The sequence below is a fragment of the Phyllopteryx taeniolatus genome, chromosome 2 (genome assembly GCF_024500385.1).
Source record: "Phyllopteryx taeniolatus isolate TA_2022b chromosome 2, UOR_Ptae_1.2, whole genome shotgun sequence".
In the NCBI taxonomy this organism is placed as follows: Eukaryota; Metazoa; Chordata; class Actinopteri; order Syngnathiformes; family Syngnathidae; genus Phyllopteryx; species Phyllopteryx taeniolatus.
This window is the reverse complement of record NC_084503.1, coordinates 2562892-2590891: the sequence shown is the minus strand read 5'-3', so window position 1 is coordinate 2590891 and position 28000 is coordinate 2562892. Positions and strand designations below refer to the sequence as shown.

Here is a 28000-nt window from a genome sequence, read left to right as displayed (position 1 = left end):
CATAGGATTGACACATTTTTTTATTTTAATTTTTGTAAATATATATATATATATAGATAAATATATATATATATATATGTAGTTGCAGTTCTAAGCAGCTGAGGATGCCCAGGCAGTGAACGCGCAGCCCTGGGACCAAGTGTTACATGCAACTCAAACCCCGTCGTCGGCGTTTTATTGCGCGAGGATTCGCTCTCGACTTCCGTCCAAGGGATTGAGTGAGTGATTTTTCATCATGTCACGACGCATAGGCCTGATTGGGCTTTTTTTTTTATTTTTTTTTTTACCCCACTCTCTCTCTCTCTCTCTCTCTCTCTCTCTCTCACACATGCACAGCTCTTCATTTTTTCTCCACCACCTCCTCCTCTCCGATGTGCATGACGCCTGCTTGAGCATCCTCAAGGTAACCACGTTTATTAATTAAGCACCGTCTCCGGTGGCTTTTTTTTTTTTTTTTTTGAAAGCATCATAATAGCGGTTTGTACATCGCATTGAGAGTGTTCATCGGTGCATGTTGGTTGGTTGGTCTAATGTATGCACCGGTTGGCGTGGAGGCTGAGGGGAGGCGTGCACGGTGCTGGAATGGTGGCGCGCTCCGCAACGCAGTTAGACGGTGCAGCAGTGTCAGGGCAACATCTTCTTTCCATCAACATTTCTCATTCTCTCCTCCCGTGCACAACCACGGGAGGCGTGTTTGTTTTACATCTACACAAGCAAACTCATTCTTCATTTCCGTGCATGCAAGATGCAAAGAAAATCAGGACACACCTATAGATATATATATAGATATATATATATATATATATTTATTATTTTTTTTGGGGTGGGGGCATCCATAGCCTTTGATGGCCTCAAGGATGGAGCGGAGAGACGCATCTTCATTCAACATGTCAGTACTTTTGTTACTTTTGAACGTGAACTCGGGAGCACGAACAACGACGGCTACAGGTTCAGAGAAGCAAGATATTCCCAAGCCTCGTGGCCTTGTTTTCGAGAATTGTTTCACGACGTTGTTGGCTGGAACGCTTGGATGATTGCAAATCGCCTGAGAGCCACCTTCTTCAAATCTAATCCGACTATGCGGGTCACGACGGTAGCAAAGCTACGGGGACATGATGTTTTGTATTAAAGTCGAGTCACACGGTTTATGGGATCCATGTTGTCAGCCAGGGTCTCCATTCCCGCCATTGCCTAGCGTTAGCCTTGGTCAGTTTTGGGCCTTTTGTAAGTGGATCTTTTGGCAAAATGGCTTGTTGGGCGGCTGTAGGCGTGCAGATGAATCACTTCCCGAAAAAAAAACAGAAAAATTGTTTTAGTAATAGTTACCTATTTCTTAACTAGTTCCCTAACTGGCCACGACGATGTGCGCCACCTCTGCTTTGCCACTGAATTTTGGACTGATCGAACGTATGAACCTTAGCTTTAGCTTTAGAATGAATCGTCAAGGGACGGTGTAAAAAAAATGTAAATGTCAACGACAGTGCTTTGTTTACATACGGGGATATGTTCCAGACTGTATAAAAACATTTAAAAAAAAATAGTTTTACCCCTTCTCACACTCTCAATATGAAAGTGATACCTCCTCGCTATCATATAACATCACTTGGATGAAATGGAAAGAAGACTCACGCTCGCTCGGCTCTCCAAATAAGAGGCGAAATGTGCTTGCTTCAAGTTGTTTGTCACTCCCAGTTCAAGTTGAAACAAAAGAAAATTAAACATTGTATGTTTACCCACACAAAACTTCACCAAACCAGATCATTTTGTCCGCTAGCTTAATGCTAACATACAACGTTGAATGCCATAGACAGGCCAACAATATCAGCACAGATGTCACGGTAATCATCAAACTTGAACCAACTTCTAATTCAACATGGAGTAGCCGCACATACAAACAGAACATGTATTCTCTTCTTCGCAGCTATTTGTTTATTACTTTGTAAATGACTATTTGTTCTACTTGTTGGCAAAATAGCACTTTTTGTTGTTGTTGATATGTTCTTGAAATAAAGACTTTTAGTAAGTAATTCCATCCATGCTCTGTTACATTCAATCTGTCACGCACATTTTGACGACAGCGACCGCAGTCGCATTCAACACATGTCGTAAAACACAACGCACGTATGCTTTGATATATTTTATTCGCACGGCTTGTGGCAGCTGCCCGGCCAGCTGGCTTGCTGGCTCCAAACCCGGAAATGCATTTACAACAGTGTGCGAGAGTTCATTTCGCGGTCGTCGTCCTCCGCGAAATGGGCCCAAACGCGACACAATTCCGGTTCTGAAATACTTGGGTAATTTCTCGGGAAATGAATTGAAGCCATTTATCCCTCTACTTGTCTGAGTTTGCCAGGTGATGCAAAGTTAAAGCGTTATCGCGCCGCAATTGGTTTTTTTTTTTTTCCAGAGATGAGTGGGCGTGTAGCAATTACAAAGTGGGCAGGTACTTGAATATTAATTAGCAAACACCATCGGCGGCAAAGGCTGTTTCAATCGACAAACTACTCTGATGTCATATTTAAACCAGGTCAAAGATTCATTTTGACCCATGTTATGCATAAAACAGAAAAAAAAAATCATTGAAAACACTCAAATCACCTTTCCCCCATTGAATGGAATGGGACTGTATGCCTGTGAGTATTACGATATTCTCTGTCTACATGTGCTGCTGCACCGATTGTGTTAAAATGTGAGTTGCTTAAAGCGTTCTAAAACGTCGTGTCGTCCTCTGCGGCGGTTATACTTCTAACCTTCTACTTTTTTTTCGTTCTTTTCTTCCAGTCACCGCTGAGTGGAGGCTTTGAAAAAATAAAACAAGTGGAATAACCTGAAGAGAACAGGAGTCATAAATAAAAGACAATGACATTTGCGAGCGTCAGAGCAGTCGCGTGAGGCAGACGAGGACGTGAAGACGAAGAGGACCTCCGACGATGGGGCGTGGTCAGAGGCTCGCTGCATTTCTCCTGGACTCTTCGGTTGCCTCCATCTCTCGGCAGGAGGGTCAACCTTGAAACGGAAGCGGCTCGTTTCCCCTGCCGGAGGATCTCCGCCAAACGGTGATGTGATGAATAAGTTTGAAGTCCTTGGCATTGTGGGTGAAGGTGAGTCGCTGGATTCGATTGCGCGCGTTCGTATGTGAGGCGCGCGCGTACCTTGCCCGCCGGGGACAGAGGTCATTCTCATCTGATTTGCATGTTTTCATGTTCACACTGCTTGTGTGCTGACGTTGATCACGTGATATTTCGGTTGTTGTGTGGCTGCAACAAGCAAACAACAGCCACATGATCTCTGCCAGTGGTGCTCAACTTGTTTACACCAAGGACCATCTCAAAAGATACGCGGCTCTTTTTTGGCATTTGCTCATTGCATAAGTCTTTACCTTCAGAATAATATGTATGAATAAATATGTCAAGCATATTTCCATCCATTTCCATGAGACTTTCTTCGCCAGGGAAATCTCGTCCTTCTCTAACGAGCGGAACTGTGGGAAGCATTAGATCAGATGACGATCAACCAGTTTGCTGAATAGCTCATCGCTAAAGAAGAGATTTGTTGTGATCCGGATGAGACTTTGTGGACCAAGAGCCGGGAACGGTGATGGATGAATTCCTGCAGCACTGCATGCACAGTTTTCCCTAAGGACACTGTACTATGTTCACACTTCTACTTTCGTCTTTTTCTTTATACATGGCTACGGCGTGGTCGTTCAACAAATAAGGTCTATGCCACAACCTATGTTCGCATATTTGTAAAAACAGTGAAAGAAGCGTGTAGGAGAGTATGTATGCCTCACGCGCGTCTTAGCTGTTTTGACTTTGGCGCTCCTCGCCTCGATGATGTTTAGGAGGCCGTGAAAAAAATGAAAAGGTTACATGTTGAAAGTGCCTCTCACACACATGTCTTATTGATGCAAATTTTTTGGTATGTTTCTCTATGAAGGCGCATATGGAGTGGTGCTCAAGTGCAGACATAAGGTAAGTGTTGTCATCGCTGCACTGATTTGTATTGCATCACATTTCACAGTTTGTATTTGAAGCATCCTTGTTGTGCTTGAGCCACAATAGAGTTCGGGAGGGAAAATGATGTAAGAGGGGTTCAGTCTCTGTTTTCAGATTCATGAATCATGCGATTGACTCCCAGTAGCTCTTTAAAAAGACGTTTCCAAATGAATTGAACGAAATGAATTTATTTGACGTGAACTGCGCTTCCAGCGGTGCCTCTATGCACAGCACTTGAATGCGCGCGCGTCTTCGTCTACTTGCGTTTTCTCAGCAGTATGTTTATCAAAGCATCGGCAATGTCGTCAGGCTGTGAAGTCTTGTGAATTGCACTCAAAACAAATTGCGAGGCACTCTTACAGAAATTAGCTTCGAATTGAAATGCAAGTGAAGATAATGAGCGGAGGCCTTTTTTTTTTTTTTATTATTATTTTTTAAATATTTTTTTAGACAAGACACAGCGGAGTGGACAGAGTAATTGACCGCAACATCAGCAAACCCAACAATGAGCCCTGACCACAAACACACTACTCACCAAATGTTCGGGTTATCCGGCTAACATTTCAGGATTCACCAAAATCGCACTCTAACCTTCGCATGTATTGCAAGCTTAAGTTGAGCTTCCCTAAACTTTTGAATTGCGCATGTCCAATTGCTTCGGTGTTTCAGTATTTATTTATTCAATTTTTTTTGCACAATTTGCTGTTCTCTGTTGATCAATTGTTTGGGGTCCTTTTTATCTCGTGATGTCCAAATGTGAAGAGTATGATGAAGAGGACTGTTTAATTCCCCTGTTTAATGATTTTTTTCAGAGAGAGACTTCTATGTCTCAACCGTTTTTGTTTTTGTTTGTCTTGTTTTGTTTTCAGGCCAAAACTTTGCACCATCTTGTGGCATCTTGGCGCTAAGGCTCTACGTTGAAGTGTGTTGAGGAGTTTCATGTAGACAAACGTAGTGCCTTGACATATGTTGTGGCATCCTCCTGCCAAAGATCTACAGTATGTTGAAGTGGGTTGAAGGGGTTCATTTAGACAAAAAATCATTTGATAATGATTTGCTCGCTGTCATTGAATTCCCAATGTGTGCCCCCCGAATACAATTTTCTTCAACGCTACTTCATACATTTTGAAAGACAGAATTCAAGAATGCGAGAGAATTTGTCCCTTAAAAAACAACAACATCATAGCTGGCGGCAGTACATGATTAGCAAGGATATAAATAGATACATGAATTCAGCATTGCGGAAAGCTTTTGTTTGTTGACGCTTGTTTACATATTCTCCTGATGTCATCATCAGTCCATCTGTTGAGGGGAGTACCCTCCGTGTAAACTGTTTACACTCAACAACCATAATCTAGTACATTTATTGTACATAATATAGTAGGACTATATTACTAACGAACAACTAAGAACAACAGTGTCTTACTAGTAACGTTTATTTCCAATAACGCCTTCCATACTGTGTGAGATTTCTCCATCTATGTAGTACTAGTACTAATAGTGAAGTGCTAGATGTTAACTAATGGAATTTCAAAACGTCACTAGTAGTACTGTTATTACTATATGTATTTTAGATTCCTTCCACGATCCTTGTTTTCTTGTTTTCGCTTCCAAGCGTTTGGCGCCGCTAACTTTGGCCTCAACCATATGAATAGTAGATTCGCTGTACAAGAGCGCTTATTTTTACTTTTCTCAGCTGGAAGCAGAGAAAGAGAAGCACCGTGAGTATGTGCGAGCACGCGCATTTGCCATGGAGTGGAGGAGGTACTGAACTGAATACGGAGACCTTGCTGATGATAAATGGGTCACCCTAATAAGAGTCGAAAGCCGAGCTGGGATTACTTGAGTCAATCATAAGAAAATAGAAAGACGCGCGATAGGGGGGCTGTGACCCAAGCGGGTGACTGGGACGGCACTTAACATAATGCATTCCAAATGTGGACATCTAAAGGATGCATACTTCTACACGATGGTGCGACATGGAGAAAATATTGAATTAGGCAAGCAAATGTGTGCCAGCATTTGCGCAATGTTCTGCCACTCTGTGCAAGTGTTGTAGCGTATGTGGGTGTGCACGGAGGCTTACTTGTTAGATTCAATTTGGGAGTGACAATAGCACAACCTACATACTAGCCGGCGTTTCCTGAAGCCAATTTGCCAGAAATGACCTGTGAAATAATTACATGAAACACAAGCAAGTGACTTTGTCAACAAAAGTTATGCGAGCTGGAGCAAAAACAGTTGCTGTTGATAGTGAACACATGCAGTCAGCGTTGGTACGCTTACTTGAATAAGGTATTCTGATACAGTTACTAGCTACCTGTTAAAAAAAAAAATGCAGTTAAATGTAGTAACGTAATCCAAGTACCATAATATGAAAGCAATGTCATTTGTTTGTTTGTTTGTTTTGTATGCTGACATGTATTCTGTTCCTCCACAAGCCTGCTCTGCATACAGTATGTGTTTCTTTAGATGTTACAGAATGGTGCATTCATTAGTGTTTTTTTAAGCATTGAACTTGTATTTCAAGGCTCCACTGTATTTTCAAGGTTACTAGCCTAAAGATTATCCTAGCACAAACGTATGTGACATCACACATGAGCAAAAAAAAAAAAAAAAAAAGCACAACATAGTAGGGGCACGAATTTATTGTTATTTTTTTTAGTTTATTTATAACTGTGCTGACACCACAGTGGCTCCAAAGGTCAGAGACGCCACACACGATTAAAACGATCCTCAGTAGCCTGCGAGATGCTGTCACAGAGCTCGAAGGCGACCTGCTGCGTCATGCATGAGCGCTAATAATAATTGGGAAGTCCCCGTCCGCCGTTCACATCCACTCGCCTTCAACTTCAGCTACAAGAACATGTCGTTGGATTGCATTTTGCTCCTCAGACGACGTGAAAATGATCTTCTTTTTTTTTTGTTTTTTGTTTTCGCTCTCTGAAGCATCTTGAGCCAAACAGTGGGTTTGTGTAGGAGAGCTCACTGCCAGTCTCACGCTGTGCACCAGCACTGAGGCACCTATGATGTCTGACCCTTCTTGAATAACAACGCAATAGAGAAGCATCGGAATAGAAGAGATGGCGGCCGAGGGAGACTCACATGTGTGCGATAGTTATTTTTAGTCTTTTGAGTCATTTGTTCAATCTGAATATAGATGGTTGTCACCTGTCTCGCATTACTTTTCTCTTTTTTTGCCTTTTTACTGATTCCTGAATTTGAGATTTTTTTTTTTTTTCTTCCCCTTCTCCACTATTTACGCTGGGTATTTGTTCTTGCGTCGTACACCCTGAAGTGGTTGCCGGCCAATCGCAGAACACCTACATACACAAACACTTATAGACAAACATAGACAAATGTGTTGCTGGTCTTTCGTCGCCAATGACCATATTGTTAATAGTGCAGTGTTCAAATATAACGAGCGTTCCTGTGTCGCCAGCACTAGGTCTTTGTTTAATGCTATGGAGAATTAGAGTTCTAACTCATGGCGCAGCTATTTCCCGTCCACAGTGCTCGGATGATTGATGACACTGCAAACTGGTGTGTGCTCGGCCAGCGACCACTTTTTGCCAACATTATTGATGGCGCGGTGTAGACCACAGTTGGGAAATCTACCTCTCATCCATTGATCTGTATTACATACTATAATAGCGTCATTGAGCAGACTTCAAAGTCGAGCTATCAATGACATTAATGAAGTTTGGAACCATGATTCTAAAGCGATTATTTTCAAGATTATTGTCGAGGTTTGGGGGGGAAAAAAAAATAAAAAATACAGGCCTTTATTGAAGCTGTCTGTGAATATGCGTCAAGCCTTTCCAACAAATGTGGGATGTGTTAAATCCTCAGCACATCAGCTCGTGGAGCAGCAAAATCCACGAAAGAGTAAAGCTGGAAATAGACCAGATTGTTGAATTCAGCAGGCTCACTGAAGCAACTTGTACAAAAGCTGAAGGGACCAAAGATGCATCTTATATGCCTGCATGCGATGTTTTTTTGTTGTTGTTGTTGTTGTTTTTTTTTCCTGGTTTTGTTCTGTGTGTGGGTGCGCTGCAGAGAAATAATTGCCTTTTGCCTCTATAAACTGGAAATACCGTATCTGTTCAGCTCGGTTAAACAGTTCTCTGCTTCATTGTTTCTACGTATCCGTCCATCTGTTCATCCAGCCATCCATCCATGCCCATTGTGAGAAAAACTACAATAACGAACCGTGTGCATGGTAAATGGCCAACAGGAGCTCGAGTCAGAGCCGCGGTGTGTGTGTGTGTGTGTGTGTGTGTGTCTGAGAGAGAGACTTTCAGCTCAATTGATTCATTGAATCAATCCATGGCCTTAACACATATGCTTGTTTGTGTATTGTCAGGAAACCAATGAGCTGGTGGCTATCAAGAAGTTCAAAGACAGCGAAGGTGAGCAGGACAACGGCAAAAGCAAAGAAAAGGAGCATCCTCAACATTATCTTCTCCATAGTCATCGCTGCGTTTTACCTGTCCACACAGAAAATGAGGAGGTTAAGGAGACGACCCTTCGGGAGCTGAAGATGCTTCGCACGCTGAAGCAGGACAACATCGTTGAGCTGAAGGAAGCCTTTCGCCGCAGGGGGAAGCTCTACCTCGTCTTTGAATACGTAGAGAGGGTGCGCACTTTCATCTGTCGGTGTAGAGTGAATATTTTCACCATGCTGCATGCACGCTCTCACAATTCAGTAACACGCACACAAAAAAAGCATCACCATGGCAACATATGAACTTTGTTTTCAGTGCATAACGGTATTCCCTCACTACGTTGCCAGGGTATCGAGCCCAGTTTTTTCATGACAGGTTAGATTTTCATATACAAAGTAATTTTTGCTCTCAGAATTTTTTCATTATTGAGTGAAAAAAAAAAATGTAAAGGACTATTTTCTAGGAAACGCCTACCAATCAACAATTTTCCCAGGAGATAGACTGAGCCCTGCTGCCAATCATGAAAATTTGAGAGTAATTGACCCCCCAAAAGGTGTATAATTGAATCTAGAGACCACAAGATTGCCGCAAAGCACAAATTGTGTCTAAATCTTAAACTTTTTACACCAAGGACCAAAACTTGGCTGTCCTAGGACCACCACAATGACCAAAATGAAAATGCAGTCGTGTAGTAAACTCATCAAAAATAAGGTAGCGGTTTTAATCATTTGTGAATATAAGCCACTATAGCATAATGCACTGTTTGAATATTAACATTGCGTTTAAATATAAGAAAGTTTAAAAAAACTAATACTACACTAATAATAACTAATAATTCAATAAAGTTAAATACAAATTGTATCTAATTGTTTTTTTTTTTTATGTTTACAAGATTAAATACAAATGTATTGCTCTTAAAAGTTAAATGCAACTGAAATGTACTTTAAATGTACTGTACTGTAGTGGATTCAAAAAACATTTACACAGTTTAACAAGTCACTTTAACATAGTTCTTTGGCACTGAGAAGATTTTTTTTGCCTGAAGGAAGTTCCTCAACTGACCCCAACATAGTTGCTTGGAACCAAAATGCCACAAGATGTTGGCAAAGCACTATTTGTGTCTCACTGAAGCTCCCAAACTAATGTCAACGTAGTTTCTTGTCACCAAGAGGCCACAAGATGGTGGCAAAAGCAACACTTTTATTTATGCCAAACCACAAAAATGCAGGGATGTACTGTATATTAAACCATTTTCAACCAGAATGGTAATCAGTAGGGATCTAAATATAATCAAGCGCTCTCATTGTCCATTTTTAAATATAGCCCCCTACCGCTATATGCCGCTTGGTCCAGTCCAGGGTGTACACTGCCTCTTGCCCAAAGTCAGCTGGGATAGGCTCCAGCTCACATGCAACCCGAAATAAGGACAAGCACGATAGAAATTAGATGGAGAATGTTTGTCTTTCGAGCTCATTTAATGTTAAATTGCTGAGTGTGCCTTGCAGAACATGCTGGAGCTGTTGGAGGAACTTCCTAACGGTGCAGCGCCAGATAAAGTGCGAAGTTACATCTACCAGCTTATCAAGGCCATCAACTGGTGTCACAAGAATGAGATCGTGCACAGAGGTGAAAAGGTTTTTCTTTATTTCAAATGGGAATGTAAATGGTTGTCTCCCTCTTATGTCAGTCCTTTGGGGTGAAATTTCTGGATGAACCTAAAACGTCTACAGGTGAACTTCATTTGACCTTCTGTTCATTCATTGATCAAACACCTGTTGTGAATTTCGCTGTTGAACCGTTGAACATTTGGACGCCTGCATTCAAAGGTTTTGACAAGCTTAAATTAAGTTCACCTGAAAAGGTTTTAATGCATTCTAGGCTCTTCCTGCAATTGCACCCAAAAGCTGTATATAACATACAGTATAATATGTTTGTGAGTAGTGTATCTTAACGAACGCTAACAATAAAACAAATGGGTTGACTGTTGTTGGGTGTACATGTGAAGGATGCTACATTTGTTAATAGTGGAAATATGTCAGTAATAGATTTGTGTTTGGATCTCCTGCTGCTCCAGATATCAAACCAGAGAACCTGCTCATCAGCTCCGAGGATGTCCTCAAGCTCTGTGACTTTGGTGAGTTTTTTTTGTCACAAGGTAAAGCTATTTCAAATATATGCTCAGGGCCGATAAAGAAAATAAAATGTTTTTTTATTGTTATGTCATCGTAGGCTTTTGCCAATTGAATAAACTTACTGTTCATTAAAGCACACAACGCCGTGGGCTGAGTCACCAATGGTATCAAATTAGCAGTAATCAACGTAGTTATTTTTGTCATTTAATTGTGCCTTGTGAAAAATCTCACTGTTAATTTATCACCTTGCAGGTTGTGTATCAGCAGGAGAAATTCTGCCACTAGCTCGACACCCCTAACACAAACACTGTGTAATGAATATTTGTGAAATGTCTTTTTTTTTTTCCCTGAGAAAGTAATATTCATGCTGTTTGCTTGACCTGAAAAAAAAAAAAAACAAGTCCCATACATTACATACATAATTTGTCATCTTACATCTATAGTGGAAAGATAGCTAGCTAGCCAGCTAGCCTGCTAGCTACTTAGCTAATTACTAGCCAGCTACTAGCCAGCTAGATAGATAGATAGATAGATAGATAGATAGATAGATAGATAGATAGATAGATAGATAGATAGATAGATAGATAGATAGATAGATAGATAGATATGATCATCAATTACTGAATGACAGATATTCTCTCGAGTGTGTTCATTTTTAGTCCCTTGTGTGTTGTTTTGGCTCAGGTTTTGCACGTAACCTGTCTGAAGGCACCGACGCCAACTACACCGAGTACGTGGCCACGAGGTGGTACCGTTCACCTGAGCTGCTGCTCGGGTGAGTAAGGCTTCATGGAAATGTCGAACACTGATTCTGAAGTTTGTTTTCATCATTTTACATTGTTTGATAGATGTTTTTCCCAAAACAAGTGCTGCAAAACAAATCGTTTAAAGCCTGGGTAGAGTACTGAGTGTTCTTTGTGTTGTTTTTTTGTGTGTTTTTTGTTGGTGTAGGCCTTTTGCAGTTATGTTAACATTTCGAGTCTTGCGGTCAGATATATGTTGTTGGTATAGCTATGTTCTGTTAAATGCGATTTTCCGCATTGTAAGTCCAGTCTAGCTCAGAGACAGCAGAAGTCACGTAGCCTCGATGCGCTTGCCTGATTTAGTAAATGCCTTGGAACATTTATTGAGATGCTGTTTGACTGCCGCCCCCTCAAATCTTCTCTCCCTCCAACACCACCTCTGCTTGACTGCTGCCAGATCGCTCGCCATTTCTTACCGCGTTCCTCAGCTCCATCTTCTCGCAAATGACTATTTGCTTCATGAGCCATCGCCATCTCTCTGTTTATTTCCCTGCACCGACGACATTGTTCCCTCTTCAATTTAAGAGCCGCCACCCTTGTTCTTTCATTTGACTACTGAGGTCATAATGGGCTGTTAACAACTTGGCATATTTTCTTTCTCATGTCAGGGCTCCTTATGGCAAGGCGGTGGACATGTGGTCAGTGGGGTGCATCCTCGGGGAGCTGAGTGACGGGCAGCCCTTGTTTCCAGGCGAAAGCGAGATTGATCAGGTTTATTAAGACTCATCCATTTACTCTAGGAAAATCCCCTTGCATAAAATATTCCAGCATGAGAAATAGCATGGAATGTTTTGATTGTTAGATAAACATTTAATAATGACAACATAAGAAGAGTGTTCCTCCAAACATGTATTGCAGATTCATATTTTCCCGCAAAAGTCCAGAAGTGTTGAATATTCATTCGATACCCTTGATATCCAGTTTAGTACGTACGCTGTTCGTCTTTGTCACTTGTAAGAAAATTCAGTGCACTGCTAGAATGACTAGGGCGCACTACTAGAACGACTGTGTCTTACTAGTAACCTTTTTATACAAGACTGCTTTCCACTACGGTATGACATTTCTGAACACTAGTTGGACAACTTCACCATACTAGTAGGACATCTACAAAAACTGTGCACTAGTACTACTAGTGACATTATCTACTAGTTAACATCTAGAATTTCACTAGTAGTACTAGCAGCATGCAGATGTGAACTTGTGCACAGTTTTGCCTAACTAGTAACATGTACATTAGTTGTCCCTCGAGAATGCTGAATTTGTCAAACTACTGTACTAGTACATAAAGCTTAAGCTGGATATCAAGTATATTGAATATCCTTGATATCTGTAATCCGTAATAGTGCTTTCTACTACTCAATGACATTTCTGCACACTAGTAGGACAACTTTGGCTCATTCTACTAGTGTGCCTCAGTCATTATACTAGTTCACTGAATTGTCTTATAAGTAGGGGAAAAGCGCACACAAGTACATGGACCTTAAGCTGGATAGTAGTGCTTATTTATGTTTTACTATGCTTGTTCGACAACGTTTATCACAATATTAATATCGATTATTATGTTATTTATTTCTTTATTTATAGTTATTCACTATTCAGAAGGTCCTTGGACCGCTTCCTGCTGAGCAGATGAAACTCTTCTACAACAACCCTCGGTTTCACGGAATCAGGGTACAACACACTCCCTTGTGTCGGCTTTCTTGTCCAATTCTTTCTCCCTCTCTTCCTCTCCTGTCTTAACTGGCTTAATCGCTCTCTCGCTTCTTCATGACTGAGTGCACTGCTGTGACTCATGAGATAGAAACAAACCACAGGAGAACATTTTCCACAAGGCCTAATATGAATGTGTGTGTGAGAGCGAAAGAGAGAGACACACAGAGAGAGAGAGAGAGAGAAAGAGAGAGAGAGGGAGAGAGAGAGAGAGCGTGCGCAGTAAACTGTTTGTTTGTGATGCAGTCATCAAGTGATGTGCGACCTTAGCCAATTAGAATGTCTTACAAGCAGGGAAATAAAATAATAATAATCAAGGTTTAACATTGTCTGTTTGTGCATGTGTGTGTCTCAGTTTCCCTCAGTTACTCATCCTCAGACATTGGAGAGAAGGTACCAAGGCATTTTAAGCGGCTTGATGTTGGATCTTATGAAGGTAAAATTAAAACACAATACAGTGACATCGTTCCATAGAATTTGCATTAGCGTGTCAACGTCAGACACTCGATTAGGTACACCTACACAACTGCTTCTCAAACTTTATACACCAGCTTGAAAAAATACTTGGCTTTCCAAGTACCACAAACTGATCATCACAACTGAGGCAGAGATTCTAGTCCTAACAAAAATATGTAATATCCATCCATCCGTTTTCTGAGCCGCTTCTCCTCACGAGGGTCGCGGGCGTGCTGGAGCCCATCCCCGCTATCACCCAGAACTGGTTGCCAGCCAATCACAGGGCACATACAAACAAACAACCAGTCACACTCACATTCACACCTACGGGCAATTTGGAGTTGTCAATTAAGCGACCATGCATGTTTGTGGGATGTGGGAGGAAACCGCAGTGCCCGGAGAAAACCCACGCAGGCACGGGGAGAACATGCAAACGCCACACAGGCGGGGAAGGGGATTGAACCCCGGTCCTCAGAACTGTGAGGCGGACGCTCTAACCGGTCGTCCACTGTGCCACTAATATTTAATATATATATTTAATATATTTAATATTTAATATAATAATATGCACATTTTAAACACTAACACTTCACTTGAATATAGGACAATATAAAAAAAAAACAGTACCTTCATAATGATTAAATTACACCTAGAGTACACGTTAATGAAAACAATTATTTATGTTTGAACACAGTGCTAAAAGATTAAATAAAAATGTATTTTAGTTAAAAGTTAAAATACAACTGAATTGTATTTAAAATTCTGGATTAAAAATTTTTTCGAACCACTGATATTATGCATAGTTTAAAGATTTGAGTGATTCTTTCTTATACCACTAGAGGGAGCCTGTGTACCAATAGTGGTACACGTACCACACTTTGAGAATCACTGACTTGCACAATCTAAATAGTAGGATACCGTTAGCATACAAGTAGGACAACTACATGTTACTGGTGTGGCAAAATTGCGCAGTCATTGATAACTGTGCGCTACTTGTACTTCTCGTGTCATTATAAAATTCTAATAATATACCTATAGCGCTTGACTAGTAGTATGTACTAGTCTAGTAGTATGCAGATGTAAACTAATGCACCCTGAACCGGTCGCCAGCCAATCGCAGGGCACATAGAAAAAGACAATCATTCGCGCTCACAATCACGGGCAGTTTAGAGTTCCCAATTAACCTACCACGCATGTTTTTAGGATGTGGGAGGAAACCGGAGTGTCCGTAGAAAACCCACCCAGGCACGGGGAGAACATACAAACTCCACACAGGTGGGGGCCTGGATTTGAACCCCGGTCCCCAGAACTGTGAGGCAGATGTGCTAACCAGTCGGTCACCGTGCCGGCGTTGTGGAATGCACTAATGTAAAAAAATGTTAATTGTAAGACACTCTCTAGTATGCTGAATTGTCGTACTACTAGTAAGGACAAATAGCATACTATATATGGACCTTAAGCTGAATAAGGATTTGAAATAAATGCTCAAATGGTGTTCCATATTGTCTGCTTAGCCCTAAAATGTTTGACCCACCAGTAGAGTATACTTCCTCTTTACTGAATGCATGTGTCTTACTCATTAGAACCTGCTGCTTCTCAACCCTACCGAGCGCTATCTGACTGAGCAGAGTCTGAATCATCCAGCCTTCCAGCCTCTGAGGCAGGTGGAGAGAGAGAGGCCTTCGCCTGCCTCGCCCAACCCTCCACGCTCCTCCAAGAGGAAAACACACCATCATGGAGAGAACACAGTCCCTACAAGGTCCAGTAAACATCTCGTAGAATCACAGTTCAACTACAGATCGGTTATCATGTTCATACAAAATAGTTTAATGTCGTCATGTTATGTTATCGTTTCACTCACTAAGGAGCCAATCAGATTGCCACATGTCATTATCATGCTGCTTACACCTACGTGTACCGATTTGCCCAAGGATAAGAAGCTGTTGTGATATTCTGCGATGTACAGGGTCTGCCCGCTATATCGGGGTTCATCATTCGTACCTACGCTAGTTCGCTGATTTTTTTTAAGCAATCCTTTCTTATGGTTTTTACAGTATACAGAGCAGAGAGAATACAGTGGGTACAGAAAGTTTTCAAACCCCCTTAAATTTTTTACTCTTGGTTACATTGCAGCCATTTGTTAAAATCATTTAAGTTCATTGTTTTCCTCATTAATGTATGCACAGCATCCCATATTGACAGAAAAACACACAATTGTTGAAATCTTTGCTGATTATTAAAAAAGAAAAACTGAAATATCACATAGCTATACGGATTCAGACCCTTTGCTGTGACACTCATATATTTAACTTGGGTGCTGTCCATTTTTTCTGATCGTCCTTAAAATGGTTCTACACCTTCATTGGAGTCCAACTGTGTTTGATTGTACTGATTGGACTCGATTGGGAAAGCAACACACCTGTCTGCATAAGACCTTACAGCTCACAGTGAATGTCAGAGCAAATGAGACTCATGAGGTCAAAGGAACTGCCTGAAGAGCTCAGAGACAGAATTGTGGCAAGGCACAGATCTGACCAAGGTTACAAAAAACATTTCTGCTGCAGTTAAGTTTCCTAAGAGCACAGTGGCCTCCATAATCCTGAAATGGAAGACGTTTGGGACGATCAGAACCCTTCCTAGAGCTGGCCGTGCGGCCAAACTGAGCAATCGGGGGAGAAGAGCCTTGGTGAGAGAGGTGAAGAAGAACCCAAAGATCACTGTGGCAGAGCCCCAGAGATACAGTCGGGAGATGGGAGAGAGTTCTAGAAAATCAACCATCACTGCAGCCCTCGACCAGTCGGGGCTTTATGGCAGAGAGGCCCGACGGAAGCCTCTCCTCAGCCTCTCCTCAGTGCAAGACATCAAAGCCCGCATGGAGTTTGAGAAACCCAGGCACTGCTCATCACCTGTCCAAGACAGTCCCAACAGTGAAGCATGGTGGTGGCAGCATCATGCTGTGGGGGTGTTTTTCAGCTGCAGGGACAGGGAGACTGATTGCAATCGAAGAAAAGATGACTGCGGCCAAGTACGGGGATATCCTGGACGAAAACCTTCTCCAGAGTGCTCAGAACCTCAGACTGGGCTGAAGGGTGACCATAAAAAAAGACAGTGACCCTAAGCACACAGCTAAAATACCGAAAGAGTGGCTTCAGAACACCTCCGTAACTGTTTTTGAATGGCCCAGCCAGAGCCCTGACTTAAACCCAATTGAGCATATCTGGAAAGACCTGAAAATGGCTGCCCACCAACGTTCACCATCCAACCTGACAGAACTGGAGAGGATCTGCAAGGAGGAATGGCAGACGATCCCCAAATCCAGGTGTAAAAACTTGTTGCAACATTCCCAAAAAGACTTAATGCTGTATTAGCTCAGAAGGGTGCTTCTATGAAAAACTGAGCAAAGTGTCAGTTTTTCTTTTTTAATAAATCTGCAAAAATTTCAGCAATTCTGTTTTTTTCTGTCAAAATGGGGTCCGGTGTGTACATTAATGTGGAAAAAAATGAACTTAAATGATTTTAGAAAATGGCTGCATTATAAAAAAAAGAGTGTTAATTTAAGGGTCAGAATACTTTCCGTACCCACTGTATATGCCTGTGAGTACCATTGTATGCTCTGTTTGTATGTGTTGTTGTTTCTTGTGTGTTAAAGTAGCAGTTGTTTGAAGGTTTTATAATTACCATAACATCTATGCTAATTTCTGTTAGCCCATCCGGTGTTTCACCTTATATATGAGCGTAAAGGTAGCACACTTTCGTTAGAAGAAATTACATAGTTTGATTGAATACTTTGGTGTTTAATTATACAATACTTTACGGTAAAGCTCAACTGGAAGTGACAAGAACCTGAAACTGAAACATGATGTTACAGTATATGATAGTCTCCCATTTCTTGACAGTGATACCGGCGCTAAGGGATATGTGTGTTTTAACAAGATCTATGTGATGAACTGGTGTTCACTGTAATAATACACAACTTGTTGTGCTGCCAACAAGTGGCCAGCTATAAAACAAATGCACTGACTTTCTACATGTCCCCCCTAGGAGTCATACCAAAAGCTCAAGCCAACGGCGCTCCAACAGCAAAGAATGTTCAAGTCTCCCACGTCATGGAGACCTCCATCACCTCGGCAACGAGAATTTCCTGAATGGTAACAAACCCCCGTCGAGTTTAAGTCCGACACTTCATCCCAAGAGTCAGTACCTGTCCCAGACCCTCAATCGCTCTGCCTCGTCCAGCAAAGATCTAGTGAATAACAACCTGCCGCACCTCCTCAGTCCCAAAGAAGTCAAAAACAAATCTGAGTTCGATTTCAATTTGGGACCCTCGCCCAAGTTGCCAGACCAAGGACACGGTGCAAAGTATGGCCCCAGCAAGCCCAGCGGCTCCTCTCGCTCTCAGCAGCAGCAGCAACAACAACAACAGCAGCAAGGTGGGCGCCACACCTTCTTGGAAAGCAAGACCAACACCATGCAGTCAGGAGGAGACAAACAACACGGCAGACACTCCCACAGCGTGGCCGACTCAGCCCACGGATCCATGTCGTCGTCGTCCAAAAGCTCAGCCTCTTATCTCAGCCTGTCCAAAAGCCACAGCGCTCTGAGCGATGCCAAATCCGTAGGGAACCTCAGCGACGGTCGACTTCACCCTGATGACCCAAACTCCAATACAACAGCAGCGGCGGGGCCCAGCGCCCGTTTCTTCCCTACGAGCTGTCTAGACCTCAACGCCCCATCAGCGGCCCAGGGGCCACCCGGCAGCCCCTCGGCACGACACAGTGATCACTCCGGGCACAGCCCCGCATCCCGTAGCAGCAGCAATGTCCGCATGGAGAGCAGTACACTCGACTCCTCCTCCAGGCACAAGTCTAGACAAAAATATCTGGCTCCAGGTAGGTTGAATACTTACACTACTTAATTCCACCTTCTCTAAACTTGAATCTCCGACTGTTGTTTCTTGCTTTTTGCACAACTTGCTGTTCCCTAACAAGGAGCTGAACTCCAAATTTCGCAACAGGTGTTTGACAATAAATACATTTTCATTTCAGAGAGACTGGAGGAGTCACAGAAAGGGTTAGACTCCGCCAGGCCCTCTTTTCTCTATGGCAACCTGTTGATGACACTCGAAGCTTTGTGGTCACTTCCCTCTGAGAAGAGAGATGTTTGATCCATGAATCGAGCAATACTGTACATTTCCTTGATCAATTGATTGATTTTCTAAAAGTTATCTTCATCATGCTGTTCAGATTTTGACCAAGACGACACCTAACAATTGATCAACAGTACCTTGCCTTAAAACAAGAATCTCCTTTGAGGGACATGTCCACAGAGTTTATAGTGTCACAGAGTGTCATCAGCTGTTTGCAACAGAGATGTGAAGAGACTGGAAGTGTCACAGAAAGGCATAGAAGTAGAACTTTGTGGGTCAATAAATGGATCCAATATGTGTTGTGAATTTTCTCATTCATTTCGTTGTCAGAGAACAGCAAGTGTCACAGTTCTGAGGTTCACGTTCGAATCTCGGCCCTGGCTTTCCATTAGTCTGATTAGGTTTGGTTGATTTAAAAACTCTAGAAAGTCCAATAAGAACTCTAAAGTGTGTGAGTGTGAATGTTTGTCTATATGTGCCCTGCAATTGGCGAGCAACCACTCCAGAGGTCCACTCCAGAGGTCTGGGACAGGCTCCAGTTCACTACTAAGAATATGTGGTATAGAAAAAAGGATGGATGGATGGATGGATAACTTTGTCGTGCTTTTCTGTGTTCAGCATGTAAATTGTCTTCTGACCGCGACTTTGTCAGATAACAAATGTACACTGACGTTATATCTACCATAATAGCAGTAAATATGTCTTCACAACTGTAGGGTAAATTCACATGACAGATTTGGATTGTTCAGATAGAATAGTGCCCTTCTCGCCTCACGCTAGATCAGGCTATACCAGTGACCCTGAACATGGTAGATAGTAGAAAATGGACAAATGGATGGTTGATTATTGAGAATGTGCAATAAATATCCCCTCTCATCCACAGAGGAGGCGAAAGCTCCAGAGCTCTTAGACCCAGGGGGCGCAGGGATGCCCTCCACCCACACGCTGCCCTCCCCGCATGATTCGTACCATTATGGCCTGGGTTACTCGTCCCCCTTCTCCTCTCAGCAACGGCCTCAACGCCACTCCATGTACGTGAGGAGAGAGCGCCACCGACCTCATGCCGTAGAAGCCGGGATGGCGGGCTTGCCCACTCCGGGTCAGGCGATACCAACGCGAGCCTCTAGTCTGCAGCTCCTTTCTCCGCAACTGCAGCACAGGACTACCCTCACCGGACACTCAGTGAGCTCCTCCAGGGAGGACTGCACGGATGGCATGAGCAGGGTTAGTGCTGGCACGATGTCAGTGGAGTCATTATCATTGCTTCGGCTAGGTTTACGCTATAGTCCCAGCAGCTAGATGGGTCTGTCAAATGTATAGAAAGGTGCCCACACTCGACACGTATAACTCTTCTAAGTCATGTCTTCAATTTACCTTCAATGCCCACCGTGGCATACCTGTACTGCATATAACACCAAGGGCTCAATTTTCAGAGAGAGCTCATGCATCACGGGGTGCAAATGCTGGCGTATCCTGATGTTCGTGCAAGCGCAAGACCAATTTGGCAGACCAGTAAACCACGTGCCGAACCATAGTGCGCCTTTAAGCCTCCGAGACTCTGCAGGCTGCAACCCCCACCCCCCCCCCCCCACCCCCCAACCACCCACAGCCCATCACTGCTATGGTGATAGAATATGAGAAAACTAAGCAAGACTTGAATACTGGAAAAATATTCCACACCACACTATGTTTCAGTCAAACGGCGCTAGCGTTTCCTTACGCTGGATATCTACGTATGATATCAAATAAGTTCTCCAACGACTTTCCATAAGTCTGCTTTGACCTGCACGTTCTTTTCTTCAACAGAGTGAGCAGCCCCCTAAAGACATGAGCCACCCTTGTGCCCCCATCAAAGATTCCACGAGGGACAACACTGCTGCTTTTCATACTCAGCGACCGCCGAAAAATGAGGTTTGGCCCCTTGCCTCCTTACACGTTGTTACTGTTATCAATGTTATCACTGAGAATAGTTTTTTTCTTCCCTCGGTGTCTTGTGTGATAATGATATTGAGACACTTTGAATCGTGTTGTTCTGTTTGTGCGACATATAGGTCGGTATGTACCATGACCCTCATGGAGAGGATGGAGTGTCCTCCAAAGAGAACCGAATGATCTTCACTGAGTCCATGCCTCGAAGAGTTGGCAGTTTTTACAGAGGTAATCACCTGACTAAAAATTACTTAAATAGTATCAATGAGTCCAGGGTAGTGACATGACTTCAAAATATTCACACTTGGGGCGGACTTCAATTCTGTTGGCAACTTATTCCGTCCTTGTGTGTTTTTTGGACATACTTGGCAAATAAAGATGACTCTGATTTGTGTGCAGCATAACCGCTAAATGCTGCTTCACCATGTTTGCTTCGGACTCTGCGCCAGGATCTGACCTGAGATATCAAAGAGCCCAACCAGGTTTAAAATCCATTAGCATTTCTTTCATGTATTCGGGACTTCAAACATTTAGTGATTTCTAGACCATTATCAGAACTTTAAAGTTGATTCTATAAGTGACTGGGAGCCAGGGTTGAGACTAGAATTTAGACTTAGAATTAGAGTAATATGCTCTGATCTATTTATTCTGTTCAGAGTTGTGAATGACCTGTAGTTGTTTAATGCTCTTTTGGGAGAGTCCAGTCAGAAGATCATTACAATAGTCAAGTCTACTGGGAATGAAAGCATGGTTGGGCTTCTCCTTGTCTGCTTGGAACATGCAAGTCTTCACTCTGAAAATGTTCTTCAGCTGGTAGAAGGCAGATAGTGTTGGTTTTTGAGGTGCTGGAGCGGATTAATGGCATTTCGATTAATTTCAATGGGGGAAATGAATTTGTTCATTGAATAAATTTAGTTAAGAGCCTGGTCACAGAAGAAATCAAACTCCTAGGTCAAGGTACCACAGGTCAGTCACTCAATATGGCGGCCCTGTTCAAATCTTTCTTTCTTCTCTTGTTTGTTTCTGTCCAGTACCGTCCCCCAGACCGGATAACTCCTCGTCTTTCCATGATGGTGTCGGGCAGGGTCGAGGACCAGTCGTACCCGTTGTCCCTGGCAACCCTGTTTCCATGGCCAACCACTCCAAACGCCAGACTGCCTTTGACTGGTGAGAATCGTCTTATAAGAGAACTCTACAAAACATAGATGCCGCATCATACTGAAAAGGGATTGTTAAAAAAATAATAACAATAGTAACAAAAACTTAGAGAATTTCCGTGAGAGTTGTATTGCATTGATCTTCGTGTGATTTATTTTGATTATTTTTAATTTTGATTTTTTTTAATGCTCCTAGCTGGATGACAGCGAAGTCATTTATCACAATGTGGTCGTGCTATTATGAACATAGATGATGATGAAGGTTTTCTCTTGCAGGAGCGCTGCAGAAGCAATGGTGATGAATCCTCCAGAGCCCGCCAAAGAGAAGGAAAAACAAGGCTTCTTCAGAGCCATTAAAAAGAAAAAGAAGAAGGCACAAATAGTAAGAACACTTAACCGCCGTTGACCCGCGCATTTGCTGCCAGTCGGTGGAAATTATTACCTTGACGCCTAATGGGGCAACAAATGCAAAACATAACAGCAAGCAGAGGTCAATGGAGTAGTATTTGTAAATATAGTACATTATTCATTTCGGTTTTGCCTCACTTGGTAACATGCAGTTGTCCTACGAGTGAGGACAACGAATGTACTAGTACAAAGACCAATTCATGACCATCGTGCACTAGTAGAAAGACTGTGTCGTTGTAGTATAATTTTTTCCCCCACTACTGTATGACATTTCTGCACACTAGTAATACAAATTTGGCATACTACTGGGACAACTGCGTTACAAGTGAGACAAAACCACTAGTGGGTGTTGTGGTGCTACTAGCAAGGTCAAGGAGGTTACTAGGATGTGACACATGCCTGTGTAGTGCACTGAATTGTCTTGCTAGTGAGGACATTGAGCGTACTAGTACATGGACCTTAAACTGCATATCAAGGCTATCGAATACTTAAATGACTTTCCATTTACTATAGCATTCTTGCATTTGTCTTACTTTTGTTTCAGTTTCTATTTCACCACCGATATGAGAATTACAACCAAACTTAGCGGCAGACTTACAAAATGGTTGGCAATCATGTGTAGATGATGCTGAGATTGATGCATTTCCCTCTCCACAGACAGACATGGCAGACGGGAGGAACCCCAGTATCAGGAAAAGCCTTTTCCCTCTCTTCAGCTCCAAGAACAGCTTAAAGCACAACTCAGCTGTCAAAGTCCTTCCGGTGGTGCCCTCACCCATGCTACAACAGCAGGCTCCTCCACCACCATATCCTGCTACAACAGTAAGTAGTAGAAGGAATTACTTCCCCGAACTGTGCACTGTTGTGTTAGTTTTGGTCATCATCATCATCATCATCTTTTTATGTCAACACATGTACATTAGCCACACAGACACACAAATATATATATATATATATATATATATATATATATATATATGACTGGTAAGTGCGTCAGCCTCACAGTTCTGAGGACGCGGGTTCAATCCCCGGCCCCACCTGTGTGGAGTTTGCATGTTCTCCCCGTGCCTGCGTGGGTTTTCCCCGGGCACTCCGGTTTTCTCCCACATCCCAAAAACATGCATGAATTAGAGACTCTAAATTGCCCGTAGACATGACTGTGAGTGCGAATGGTTGTTTGTTCCTATATGCCCTGCGATTGGCTGGCAACCAGTTCAGGGTGTACCCCGCCTCCTGCCCGATGACAGCTGGGATAGGCTCCAGCACGCCCGCGACCCTAGTGAGGAGAAGCGGCTCAGAAAATGGATGGATGGATATATATATATATATATATATATATACACATTATCTTCTTCTTCTTTTCCTTTGGGCTTGTTCCTTTAGGGGTCGCCACAGCGCGTACCGCAGTTCCTCTCTGGGTACTCTGTCATAGGCTTTCTCTAGATCTACAAAGAGACAATGTAGCTCCTTCTGACCTTCTCTGTACTTTTCCATCAAGATCCTCAAGGCAAATAATGCATCTGTGGTACTCTTTCTAGGCATGAAACCATACTGTTGCTCGCAAATACTCACTTCTGTCCTGAGTCTAGCCTCCACTACTCTTTCCCATAACTTCATTGTGTGGCTCATCAACTTTATTCCTCTATAGTTCCCACAGCTCTGCACATCACCTTTGTTCTTAAAAATGGGCACACGCAAACTTTTCCTCCATTCTTCATTTTTCATCCTCTTCGATGCCTTTCGAACTTCTCCCTGACTAATCATTGCCACTTCCTGGTCCACCACACTTGCCTCTTCTGCTCTTCCTTCTCTCTCATTTTCCTCATTCATCAACTCCTCGAAGTATTCTTTCCACCTGTCCAGCACACTACTGGTACCAGTCAACACATTCACATATATAAATATATATATATATATATATATATATATATACTGTATAGTATAATAATTGAATTTAATTAATAGCATTCTAATTAACACGATGACAGATAATTGTGACCAAAAACACTTTCTTTCTTTTTGTCTCAAACCGCTGCAGTATAGCACCAACTACTGGCAAGAAGGACTTAGTCAATGTCCGATTTTTTTTTTGCCTGAAGTATCGGTGGCTGAGCAGTCTTTACCAGTACCCGATACCTTGAAAAAAGGCCAGTAGCGGCCCGATACCGATACCTGGTATTGGTACTCGCCCATCTCGAGAAAAAAAATTATTACCAGTAAGAGTGTTGTTCTACTTGTGTGCTGAATTGTCTCGCTAGTAATGTCATAGACATTCCTAGTGCATGGACTTTAAGCTGGATATCTAGGCTGTCCATATTTTTCATGTCCAATCACCCTCGTCACTATTGATGTTTTGTCTGGTGCTACCGCAGGAAAGCATGAATCATTCATTGGTGAAATAAAACACACACGTGATGCTTACGTGGCGTTCTGTTGCTAAAAGGGACCTGGGAATGCTCCAGAGCATTTGTCCCAGCAGAGGGGCACCAAGTCATCCTCGCACCACGGAAGCCGCCGGAAAAACCGAGAGCGATCCCGAGACAGAGACCGGGAACGGGAGCAGAGCCGAGAACGCGACAGGGACAGAGAGAGGGAAAGAGGAAGGGAGAGAGTGACTGAGTGGCCAACAGAAAAAACAGTGGACTCACACACTCAGGTAGTGCACATGCTTTCTGTTTTCTACAAGCAAATGAGTGGGTTCAGCCAGTCTTGAATAAAGTAAGCAAGGCTTCAGTAAATGTACAAATGTATTAATAGAAAATAAGCTTGGTCGAAGTTAAAGTCAACTTGTGTTATTTTTCTGATGACCTTTCTTCATGTCTCTCTCGCTTGCAGAGCCAACCGCTGAAGTCCCTTCGCAGGCTCCTTCACCTCTCCCCTTCTCCAAACCAAGGCCCGCCTCCTCCTCCTCCTCCTCCTCCCGCAGACCTGCGCTTCCAGCCCCCTCTCCCCAACCCCCCTCAGCCCTCCTCCAAAGCCGTCTACCCCGAGGGCCGAGGGCACGCCGAGAGCCGGGGCCACTCGGGGGCGAGCGGCTCGTCCCAGGCCAAGAGCCGCAAGGCCAGCTACCCGCTCCCGGGCCAGCTGGAGTCCGCCTGGCACGTGTCGGCCTTGCAGCGGGCCGAGGGCGCGCAGTTCACGGCCGAACAGCTGGGCATCAAACCGGGGCAAAACGGACCCATCTTTACCCGTGCCTCCCGCGCCAGAATGCCAAACCTCAATGACCTGAAGGAGACGGCGCTCTAAAGGCCCACCTCAAACCGTACCACCTCCGCTACGGCTCATCTGGGACCCACCTGCCGGATGGACGAGGGCGCCGTCTGACTTTAGTTGCAGTTTACATGAAAGCTTCTTGCACTCATCCCGCCTGGTGACCTGTGACGAACACCTGATGTGGACACGCCACAAACGAGCACTTGCAAGGGGGTCCAGCCTTTGGAAAGCAGTTTGAACATTTAGTCGATCGTCTTGATATCCAGTATAAGGTTCATGTACTAGTACTCGCTTTCTTCTCAGTAGTAATTGTCTTACTACTGAGAAGCACACTAGTAGAACGACTAGGGCCCACGACCAGAACATCTGTGTCTTACTAGTCGTGATTTTTTCCACTACTGTACAACATTACCGCACCAGTAGGGCAACTACCCCCACATGTTGCTGGTGGCCAAACTACTAGTTGGTATTTTGCTGCTATTAGTACTACAACTGAAACGCTAGAAATGTAGAATGTCAAAAGTAGTGCTAGTACCTCACCAGTGTCCACTACTGCAAGGTTTTAACTCACTAGTAACATGTTGTTGTCCTACTAGTGAGGACCAAGAGCAAACTAGTACACGGACCTCAAGCTGAATATCAAGGAAGCATTTATTTTATATCCTTGTTATCCAGCTTTGTCCTCACTAGTAAGATAAGTCAGCGCTAGTCGTGTTACTAGTGCGGCCTCCAAGAACAACCGTGTCTTACTAGTAATCTTTTCTTTTCCACTATTGTATGACTAGTGAGGCAAAACTAATGATGGGCATTTTGTTACCAGTAGAGTCCAGGACGCTAATAGTGTGTGACACATGCCTACTTGTTGGGCCTAGTAGTGTTACTCGTGCAGCACAGTAGTTTACTAGTAAGGTTTGAATGTGCACTCGTAGGCCAAAAGTGTCTTTCATCGTGGGGGAAAAAAATAAGAATTTAAGTAGGACACATTTCTGCAAGTGTGCTGAATTGTCGTACTAGTGAGGACAAAGAGCGTACTGGTACATGGATCTGAAGCTGGATATCTAGCACATGGAATACATGCTTAAGCGGCTTTCCTAGGCCTCCCCCCCCCCCCCCCCCCCCCCCTTTTTTCAGGACTGTTCGTCTTTCTGGAGGAGTAGAAAGTGCTTCTGCTGCCATCTAGTGGTCACGAAACACAACTGCAGCACATCTGACCACTGCGCTCATCCTGGTGGCCAAGACAGCAAAATGTTTTTCAAATATTTGATAAGAGAGAGAGAGACAAAATGGTTTATATCAACATAATTTATTCTTATTTGTTTTAAATCTGAGGATATAAAATAAAGCTATATCCCCAATAAGCTCTATTATAAGTATATATAGAATTAAATGTGCAATTACAAGAGTTTTAGTTTGACACAGAGACGAATAGACGTGTTGACAATACAATATGTCACCAAGATTATTTAATAGTGAATGTCCTTTTTGCTTAATTTGATATTGTATCAGCAGATTTTCATATTTTTTTTCCACTTTTTTTTTTACCTAGACGACAGACGACAATGATTACCCTATGTGGGGGAAAAAAGAAGAAAAAAAATGTTGTCTTAGACATCTCATTCAAGAATATACGCGTCCAGCAGTAAAAAGCATTTCGGGGCTGTTCGTCCACATGTTGACAGCAGATCTCCTCTCCCTTGCTGCTATGTTGACTTTTGGTCTCAAGAAATTGTTTTTGTGAAAAGTGAGCATCTTGGAATGAGGATAAAATGTGGAGTGTAACTTTTAAGGTCTTCAAGGAATAATCTGATGATCATTTGTGAACTAAACCCGCAGTCAAAAGACTACAAATGATTATTATTGAATCATTGATCTCAACCTCAATCTGACTTCCAGTGGCTAGCTAGCAACTATCGTACTAATACTCGCATTCATGTCGGTGTCGTTATGATGTATCCTGAGTACAACACCACGGATGCATTTTTTTTCCCTGACCTCTGAAAAGCTTGGATTTGTTTTCAATTAATTGGCTGCGCTATTCACATTCTGAGAATGGATATGTAAAGTCGACACACCCCTGCTCAAATGTCAGGTTTTCGGGATATGAAAAATGAGAGCATTAATGTGACCTATAACCTGTGCATCTCAGTTGAAGAAAAAATACATCTTTTTTCGTTCATTTTTTTTAACTCAAAAAAAAACCTGGCAATTGAACACAGGTGTGTAGACTTTTTATATCCACTGAAGAGAAAAAGATCTGTCTCAAAAGGGGAACACAATCAAAATAGTAAACTACTATATCTAGATACTTTGCTGATTGAAAGCAATCAAATTAATTGACACAATTTCTTGACTGATGGAGTAATCAGTGTAATTGGAGCCTAATATAGTCAAGAGGGAGACTGATTAAGAGTGCACATTTAATATCCGACTATCCTTGAGCTGCTGTAGTTATGAATAATGCTGATTGCATTTGGTTTGTTTACATCTTCACTAGAAACAGTGTTGACATAGTTTGCCTTGCCTGTGACCTGAAGCCTTACATTCGCTTACTGAGATGCAAACAGAGGCTTTAGTTCAAACCCCCCCCCCCCCCCCCTTCA

At 42.9% G+C, this 28000-nt stretch overlaps 1 protein-coding gene across 4 annotated transcripts; it reads left to right on the top strand.

Moving 5' to 3' along the window:
* Positions 1–87: 87 nt before the first annotated feature.
* Positions 88–26482, top strand: cdkl5 (cyclin dependent kinase like 5). Of its 4 annotated transcripts, XM_061752504.1 has the most exons (22): positions 88–218; positions 337–403; positions 2782–3101; positions 3940–3974; positions 8365–8410; positions 8501–8637; positions 9952–10072; positions 10521–10580; positions 11263–11353; positions 11990–12092; positions 12966–13052; positions 13447–13527; positions 15131–15306; positions 17589–18436; positions 19577–19917; positions 20500–20604; positions 20745–20850; positions 21654–21789; positions 22056–22161; positions 22845–23009; positions 24631–24843; positions 25023–26482. In XM_061752504.1, exons 3-22 carry the CDS (start codon positions 3065–3067, stop codon positions 25431–25433), a joined length of 3405 nt encoding a protein of 1134 aa, XP_061608488.1. In that variant the 5' UTR covers positions 88–218; positions 337–403; positions 2782–3064; the 3' UTR covers positions 25434–26482. The 4 variants fall into 4 exon arrangements, with proteins under 4 accessions (XP_061608488.1, XP_061608498.1, XP_061608481.1 ...); XM_061752514.1 differs by lacking the exon at positions 337–403 and having other exon boundaries at positions 136–218; XM_061752497.1 differs by lacking the exon at positions 88–218 and having other exon boundaries at positions 311–403.
* Positions 26483–28000: the final 1518 nt, after the last annotated feature.